Source organism: Molothrus aeneus, chromosome 1, assembly GCF_037042795.1.
Source record: "Molothrus aeneus isolate 106 chromosome 1, BPBGC_Maene_1.0, whole genome shotgun sequence".
NCBI classification, from domain to species: Eukaryota; Metazoa; Chordata; class Aves; order Passeriformes; family Icteridae; genus Molothrus; species Molothrus aeneus.
This window is the reverse complement of record NC_089646.1, coordinates 136402915-136411888: the sequence shown is the minus strand read 5'-3', so window position 1 is coordinate 136411888 and position 8974 is coordinate 136402915. Positions and strand designations below refer to the sequence as shown.

Here is an 8974-nt window from a genome sequence, read left to right as displayed (position 1 = left end):
AATAGCCCCGAGAGGCGTTTGGCTTTGGGGTGGCTGGTCCCCAGCGCCAAGCACTGCCCGGCCAGGCTGGCGGTGCCAGAGACCGCGGAGCAGCCGCGGAGCCGCGAGGCAGCACCGAGCCCGCGGCGTGCGGCCCGGGGATGGACACTGCGGGCACAGGGACGGGAAAGGGCCCGTAGGGACCGGCAGAGGGCGGCAGCCCCCCCGGGGGTAGCACTGGGCCAGCCCTACCCCCGGGCAGGGGCCGGATCCGCTCCCCGCTCCGTGCACCGCCCCCGGCACAGGGGTCGCGCCCGGCGCCGGGCAGGGCAGGGCAGCGGCTCGGCGCCGCCGGGGCAGGTGGCGGAGGGAGCGGGGGGAGCGGAGGGCCCGGCCGGGCTCCAGCTCCCCGCCTCCGGCCCGCGGTGCCCGCCGTGCGGGGGTGGTGGCGGAGGGGGGTCCCCGACCGCCTCTATAAAAGCGGCTGCGATGGCTCTGCCGGCAGAGCCGAGCGGGCGGCGGGCAGGCGGCGGTCTGGACCATGGCGACGGGCGGCGGGCAGCACCTGCCCGTCCTGATGCTGCCGCTGCTGCTGCTGCTGCTGCTGCTCCGGCCGTGCGAGGCAAGTGCGGGGCGCCCGGCGGGGCCCGCGGCCGGGGGGAACGGGCGGCCGGTCCGGCCCCGTGACCCGGCCCCCGGGGCCGCTGTGTCCCCGCAGGTGAGCGGCCGGGAGCCGGCGTGTCCCCGTCCGTGCGGGCGCTGCCCGGCCGAGCCGCCGCGCTGCGCCCCGGGCGTGCCCGCCGTGCTGGACGGCTGCTCCTGCTGCCTGGTGTGCGCCCGGCAGCGCGGCGAGCCGTGCTCCGCGCTGCTGCCCTGCGACGAGAGCAGCGGCCTCTACTGCGACCGCGGCCCCGAGGACGGCGCGGCCGCCGGCATCTGCATGGGTAGGTGGCGGCGGGGCCGGGGCGTCCCCGTCTGTGGCCGGGACACCTTCCCCGGGACACCCTCCCCGGACGCCCGGCCCGCCGCGGGTGTCGCTGCCCCGCGGTTCTGTTCTCCCGGCCGCCCTCCGGCGAAGCGGCCGATCCTCAGCACCACCGGCGCTGCCCCGATGCTGCGGGAGGCGCCCGTGCGGCCGCCCAGGGGCTGGGAGGGCCGGGGACTGCCCCAGCGCCCTCTGCCTCTGCGAAATGCCTCCCCTTTTCCCACTAGTGCTGGAGGGGGACAACTGCGTGTTCGATGGGATGATTTATCGCAATGGGGAGACGTTCCAGCCCAGCTGCAAGTACCAGTGCACCTGCCGCGACGGCCAGATCGGCTGCCTGCCCCGCTGCAACCTGGACCTGCTGCTCCCCGGCCCCGACTGCCCCTTCCCCAGGAAAGTCGAAGTCCCTGGAGAGTGCTGTGAGAAGTGGGTCTGCGACCCTGATGATGAAGTGATTTTGGGAGGTTTTGCTATGGCTGGTGAGGAAACTAAAATTAGTTATTATAGTCATTGTGAGCAGGAGGTGATATCATTGTGAAAATATCCACAGGATTGCCAGATCTAAGGCACATTGCTTGTATGGTCGGGGTTTTTTCTGACATAGAGTGACCAGCATAGCAGTGGTTATGAATAAAGGCAGAGCTCATCAGGTAGTAGAAAGATTCAGAGGATGAATATGCATGGCAGTTTTAAAAGTTAATTAATGTAGTTGCCAATTTTTAAATTCCTGTTTATCTGGTACACATTAGTTCTGTGACCAGAAGAAAACAAGGACAAGGTCCTAATCCTCCAAACATTCCCATACCAAGGGAAAAAAACCCAACAAAATAAAGCTGCAGTCTTGCTAGTTGCTCTGCAAGAATATGTTACAACTTATATTGTTGCAATTTATCACATATACACTATGACAGTTTAGTCTACAAGAGACTTTCTTCCCACTGAATTCTGCAGCTCTTACAAGTGGTCAGCATGGTAGCTACAATGCCAGTGAATTCCAGCCTGTCTGTGATAGAGTGCTCACAGCATTAAAAACATTACAGAGTACTTGTAGAGGCAGTGGTTATAAACATGGTGAATGGATTTGTAAGAAACCCCAACCCATTCCAAAGTGCAGAACTCAGGCTTTAAAAAAAGCTAGGTAAAATTTTCCCGTTTTTCAGCTTTTCCCTATTTTCATTTTTTTGTACTGAATTATGTCTCCATCCCCTTTTAATTATACTCTAAATTCAACATGGATTTTCATAACTTTCTTCTGAGAGTGGAGGGCACTGCATTCTCTTCCAGTCACTGCTCTTTGTGATCTTGGGCAGTTAGTTATGCCAAAACTCAGCTAATCCATTTTAAAAACAAGTGAGAAAAGATTGAGGAAGAAAAGCTGGAGTAGCTTTTCAGTGTGCTATGAAGTGTTAATTGTAAAGCACATAAGGTATAAACAAAAAGTTTGACACTTTTCTATTACCTTTCCTTTTCTTTGATTTGTCTGATGGTGACAGGCTAATCTGTAAGATGCCTACAGATGAATTTTCTGCATTCTTTCAGCAATGGCCATCCCTCTTGGGAGGCCACCTTTTTTGGATCTTTGCCATTCCAAAGGCAGGAAGGCTGTTGTAGAGGAGCTTAACAGCAAGAGCTGTGACTGACAGCTCGGTTGTATTGTCTCCTCCTGTTTGCTCCTGTGCTAAGCAGCCAACCAAACTATTCAGCAACACTTGCATAGTGCCAGGAGGGCAGGATGGTGGTCAGACGTGACCATGGCTTTAAGTGCCTGTGATAGCTCCTGGAAATGGCTTCCCTCCTGCCTCCTCACCATCACCCTGGCTGCAGGCTGTCAATAATTGACAAGATGGGGTGACTTTATGACTCTCAGGAGTAAAAGGACTTTCATTCCATGCTGTTTATTAGTTTAGATAAAAAATTCAGCCTCTCTCAAGTCATACCTAATATAAATATTTTTATGACATAGTTTAGAACAGATTTGTGACGTATTTCCATTAGAAAGAATGAAGAATAAAAATATGTTAGGGTTCTAAACTGGTTTAAAAGTTGGCAGTAATTCTTCCAGCTGTGGATTTGAGTGAACAGAATCTAAATTCTTTGCTGATTACATTGATATGCATCTTTCTGGTTTGAGGCTTTTTTTAAGATGTAGGAAATTGCTACTTAGGATTCCTAAAAAGACAGCTTTTAAAATTTCGAAATCCTATCAAAAGCATGGATTTTGAACCTTGTTTTGTCTCACGTGTTCCTTCCCAGATATGACAGAGCTCAATTAGATAGTGAGGTTTCATGTGAGTTTCTCTTGTAATAAAGCTCTGCGGGGTTTTGTCTCCAGCCTACAGGCAAGAGGCCACACTCGGGATTGTGTCAGATTCAAGTGCCAATTGTATTGAGCAGACAACAGAATGGAGTGCTTGTTCCACGAGCTGTGGAATGGGCTTTTCCACCCGTGTTACCAACAGGAATCAACAGTGTGAGATGGTGAAGCAGACACGGCTTTGCATGATAAGACCTTGTGAAAATGAAGAGTCATCTGATAAGGTAATCTGCAGAGAGTGAGGCAAGGCAGCTCTTCAGCTCTAATTCCAAGGTTGCAATATTAGGGTCTACAATGGTCCAGATGCAGCTGTACATAAATACAGCTTTTAGCATGAGTGCAGCAAGCTGAGTGGGTTTGGTAAAGCATTAGACTCGCTGTGTTTGCTCAGTAGCTTTGTGCTGCACCTCCAGTGGGCCAAGGGAGGTGATTCTGCCCCTCTGCTCCACTCTGGTGACACTCCCCCAGTGCACTGTGTCCAGCTCTGGGGCCCTCAGGAAAGACATGGACTTACTGGAGTTAATCCAGAGGAGGGCCACCAAGGACTGGAGCACCTCCCCTGTGAGGTAAAGCTGAGAGAGTTGGAATTGTTTCATTTGGAGGAGAGGAGGCTTTGGGGAGACCCTACAGCCCCTTGCAGTACTTAAAGGGGACCTATGAGAAGGGTGGGAACAGACTTCTAGTAGGGCCTGTTGTGGTAGGACAAGGACTAAAACAGGTAGATTCAGACTAGATATAAGGGAGAAATTTTGTACCATGAGGGTGGTGAGACACTGTAACAGGTTGCCCAAGGAGGTGGTCAGTGCTGCATTCCCAAATATGTTCAAGGTCAGACTGGACAGTGCTCTCAACAACCTGATCTAGTGGAAGATGCCCCTGCTCCTTGCAGGGGGGTTGGATGGGAAAACCTTTAAAGGTCCTTTTCAACCCAAACTGTTCTATGATTCTATGATAATTTAAGTCACCCCAAATGGGTCACATGTATTGCATGTGCAGCTTGACAGTTGACAGTCTAACTTCTCCCACAAATGCAACTGTACTACCTGTACCATGTGCATCAGAGTTGCTTCAGTGATACAGAATGGATATATCAGATTTCTAGTCTGTTGAGCATCTGGAACTGCACAGAAGTGTGTGAAGTGTCTGCTTGATAAATTAAACGTTATCTTAATCCTTATGATGGTTTTTTTCCCCCAAAGCAGACCCAATACTGACATTTCTGATGTAAAAAAATTTGTAAATAAGAGAAAATACTTTCATACTTCTACACACTGTGCAAGTGTTTCTATCAGGGAGAATAACATGTACCTAGGTAAGAGCTCCATCAATTTATGTAATGTTCTGAGTGTTAGAAAGCATTTCTAAGGCCTTTGCTGTTTCTAAGGCCTTTGCTGAACAGTCTGCAGTTTTAAATACCATGTTTTGTAAACGAGATGAAACATGTGGGAGGAATTGAGGAGATTACAAGAATGATCAGAAGTCTAGAAAACATGCTCATTTAGGGAAAATCAGATAGAACTGGACTTCTTCTGAATGCAAGGGAAGAGAGAGATTTTTTTCTCATAATCATATTCAGATATTGCGGCCTGTTTTGAGTGCATGGAGGTTATAACAAGAAATGGAGAGTTTAGACTGCATAAAATTAAGACATGAGTGAAAATGTACTAGGCAGTAAGAATAATGAACTCTTGGGGTTGTCTGGGGCAGATGTGGAATCTCTGTCATTGAAGACTTCCAAAGATAAGTTAGTGAATCATTTGTTAAAATATAATGTCTAGAGCTGGTTGTGCCTTGAGTCACAGAAATGGGTGATGACTTTTGCAGTTTATTTTGCCCCCTTTTTTCCCCCTGAACCTAGTCCTGTAACTTGCTCATTTGACTTGCTGATTCTCTGATGGAACTACACTAGCCTGAGAAGGTTTTCAGTAAAGTTTTTTAATGAATGTAGACTGGGCTTTTCTCAGATGACCAGAGTGGATTTTAATTATTTGGTCCAGTATCATGCTGATGTCGAAGAACAGATCTTCCAGGTGTCACCTGTAGGTAACTACTGTATGGAGGGGCTTGACAGCTGGCCTGCAAGCAAAGCTGAGTTAATAGAAGAAATAACAATTGATGATTTTCAAGTGTATCTATAGCAAGGAAGAAGACAAGGTCATCAGCATAAAAACAGATTAGAAAAGATACATGAAAATTTTTGTAAGCTAGACTAGGTGCATAAGTAGATGTGTATATGTGTCTTTTTAAATTTCTGTTAAACATTTGCCACTAATTGCTTTACACCAATGAATATAATAAGTTATTGTGATGTAGTTAATGACCTAAAATCACACTTTTTAAAAAATATATAAGCTAGAAAACACGCAGGAAAAAAAACTGTTTTCTTCTTAAACCCTAATCACGTGTGTACACCACGTCTGACCTAACAATGACACTACTGAAGCAGTTTCAGAGTCATCTTGCTGTGGAATGGATAAAGACAGCAAGTTTAAATTGTCAGAGTCGGCCTGTATCTCTGCACATCAGTTGTTAAATGCTGTCTGTCCTATGCAATGATATATCTGCTGTCTCCATCTTTCTCCCAGAAAGGGAAGAGGTGTGTCCGGACGAAGAAGGCCGCGAGAGCCCTTCGCTACGAGTACCGGAACTGCTCGAGCGTGCAGACGTACCGGCCGCGCTTCTGCGGGCTCTGCGGCGACGGGCGCTGCTGCACCCCGCACAGCACCAAAACCATCCACGTCCACTTCCGCTGCCCCCAGGGCACCCTCCTCAAAAAGCCAGTGATGCTCATCAACACCTGCGTCTGTCACAGCAACTGTCCTCAGGGTAACATGGTCTTCTTCCAGCCGTCGGACCCCACGTCTGGTGAAGCAAAATTATGAAAAGCATGAATTAGATAGCACAGAAAGTATAAGCAGTTTATACGAGACTTGACCCACAATCAGGTGAATGTAACAATTGCATATATGAAACTTCTAAAATATTTTTCAGAATGGTCTTTCAAACTAGGTGCTTTTTTTCCTCCCCCTCATAGTTTATTAAATACCTCATTTTCCATTTGCCCCATCCAAATGTCTTTTATTCACTTGAAGGAAATTTTGTACCTTGGACAGAGCCCTCTTTTTATCTTGATGGTGGCATAAAGATTACAAAGCCAACAGCTAGACTTTCCCCTTGAGTTAAGGGGATCATGCAAGTTTCAGTGGGTGTAAGACTGGGCTTCTTGAGAGCAAATGTATTCCTTGAGGAATACATGATACGGCATCACATAAGCTTCCAGGCTCTTAACTTTACTTTCCATACTGCATATAAACACTCCAGCAGTGTTCTTTTTTCTTTTTAATGAAACTCTGTTTTTTGATGACAGTAAAAATCTTACTGATGGAAGTGTTACATTCTTGTGGCTTATAAAGTTCCTTCTGTCAATACCTCTGGCTCTGAGGATTAAGATTGCACATAGCCCTGGAAATGACATAGGGTAAGATCTCTTATCCTGAAGCACAGCAGGTTGATAGCTGACAGCAGTTACATTTTTCTTTGGTAACTTCACTAGCAGTCTAATCCAAAACCAACTGAAGTCAGTGATGGATAAGAATTTGATTCTAGTCCATGTGTGTCTGTAGATATAACTATCTGGATGCAAAAGTAATAATATATCTGTAAATTCCTCTAAAATACTAACTGTATCATTTGGTGCTTCATTTCTTAGAAAGGTGTATATGTAAATAGAAACTGTACATACTGTAATATAACTTTACTAAGTAAATAAACTTTATGTGATTCAAAATATTTTTTCCTAAAGTTGTCTTTCTTAAACTACCAGCCTTTAACAGCTAAAAGGAATGGGAAGAAAAAAGGGTCTGCAGACTCCTAAAAACAAAAGATGATTTCTTGTGTTCATGTACCTCATTCTAATCACTGCCTTAAAAGTCATGCAGCGCCTTGCTACAGGGAAGGATGAATCATTTGTGGGGTACATATTAGAAAGGAGGTTTTTTTCAGACTAAGTTAGCCTGGGAGATAGGATGATGTAACTAAGGTTTGTGTGTCCTGAAATATAGTGGTGGTGGTGAGGAATAATTACACGATTCAGAGTTCACATTTGGGTCTGAACGACCAACAAAGTATTTCATTGGGTGATGCAGCACTTCAGCCTCACAAAATCAGCCTGTGACCATGTTTGTGTTAGGTACTCTATGGCAATACCCTCAAGAAGTAAGAGCCTGAGGGTGGCAGTCTCATTCATGTTAAATCATGTATGTAGCAGGATTGTGCCAATAGGTCATAAGTACAATTGTGGAGACATTCACAATTTGACTGTGAGACTCGGTTTAGCCCAGTATGTGTCTGTCAGTGACAGCAGAGTTGTACTTATGCCTCAACTGTTCTATAACCATGGCGTAGGAAACAACTCTGTCTTGAGAAAAAAAGGCAGAAAGCCAATTCTTAACGTATTTTGGCCTAGTGTTCTACTCCTCTAAAGGAGCTACCAAACTCTGGTTTGGTAATTCCTGAGACACAGGGTGGAATTCAGTTGAAAGTTACTCATTTTAGCCAGTGAAGCCTAAAGTAAAGATAACTATGGGCAAGCATCAACAGCTGGTAGGTTTTTAGTAACTTTTAAGTTATCTTTGAAATTAGGAGGCCCTGGTGCTGATTTAGTTAAGCTTTAGATACATCAGGTCCTCACATGGGGTCTTTGATGTCTTTCTCCACTAACTGCACCAATGATTAATTTCTCTGTAGTCATTGCTATTGTTATCAACACATTCCTGCCTGCCTTATGCATTCCAAGCAGCTGGAACAAGACTGTGTTTGTGCATACATACAACACTCCCTGCCCTTGCACAATTTGATTCCTAATCATAGAATCATGGAATAGTTTGGGTTGGAGGGGACCTTTAAGGATCAGCTGGTCCAAACCCTCTCAAAGTGAGCAGGGACATCTTCCAGTGCTTCAGGTTGCTCAGAGTCCTGTAAACTGACACTGAATGTTTCCAGGGATGGGGATCTCCACTTCCCTGGGCAACCTGTTCCAGTGTCTCACTACCCCCATTAAACAAAATTTCTTCCTTGTATCTAGTTTGAATCTATCTCTTTTAGCTTAAAACTCCTCTCTCTCAGCCTTTCCTCAGAGGAGAGGTACTCCATCCTTCTGACCAGTTTTGTGGCTCTCCTCTGGACCTGGTCCAAAAGGTCCATATCTTCTAATGTAACACCTTCTGTGCTAGGAATGCCAGGACCTAGACAGGACATGGCCAGAACTCCTCAAAGCAGCTGAGAAGTGATTAAGGAGTAGATCAGAATCCAGGAGAGATGGAAAAAGGGGTTTTTTAAAACCACTTTCACTCCACATCTCCTCCCGCTTCCCCCCTCCACCCCAAAAATCAGGCTGGTTTGTACAATGCTTCTCTAATATAATGCAAACTATCAAGTATTTCTCAGGGTCATCTTGCAAATTACAGGCACCTTGGTTTGCAAGAGATGCATCAACTACTGAGCAATGCAGCAATAATGTCTGGACAAATTTAAACAATTTTTGGATTGAAATAAAATTGTTCACTCACTTCATTTTGACAGTTCCTCTATTCCATCCACACCCAAAGTTATTTATACTTGAGCATCAACTCATCACTGCTGCATTGCTTCTCTTCTATCCTTCTGTTTTCTCTTAATGTTATCCAGATTTTTATGTC

The 8974-nt window shown here is 46.5% G+C and overlaps 1 protein-coding gene across 1 annotated transcript; it reads left to right on the top strand.

The window, feature by feature from the left end:
- The first annotated feature begins 520 nt into the window (after nucleotides 1-520).
- CCN3 (cellular communication network factor 3) lies at nucleotides 521-7067 on the top strand. Its single transcript, XM_066549153.1, has 4 exons — nucleotides 521-923; nucleotides 1192-1443; nucleotides 3297-3502; nucleotides 5864-7067. Exons 1-4 carry the CDS (start codon nucleotides 521-523, stop codon nucleotides 6158-6160), a joined length of 1158 nt encoding a protein of 385 aa, XP_066405250.1. The 3' UTR covers nucleotides 6161-7067.
- Nucleotides 7068-8974: the final 1907 nt, after the last annotated feature.

Coding starts and splice junctions, on each gene's coding strand:
- CCN3 (XM_066549153.1), top strand. CDS start 521: ATGGCGACGGGCGGCGGGCAGCACCTGCCCGTCCTGATGCTGCCGCTG. Junction 924..1,191: donor GGCCGCCGGCATCTGCATGG/GTAGGTGGCGGC, acceptor TTTTCCCACTAG/TGCTGGAGGGGGACAACTGC. Junction 1,444..3,296: donor GGGAGGTTTTGCTATGGCTG/GTGAGGAAACTA, acceptor TTTTGTCTCCAG/CCTACAGGCAAGAGGCCACA.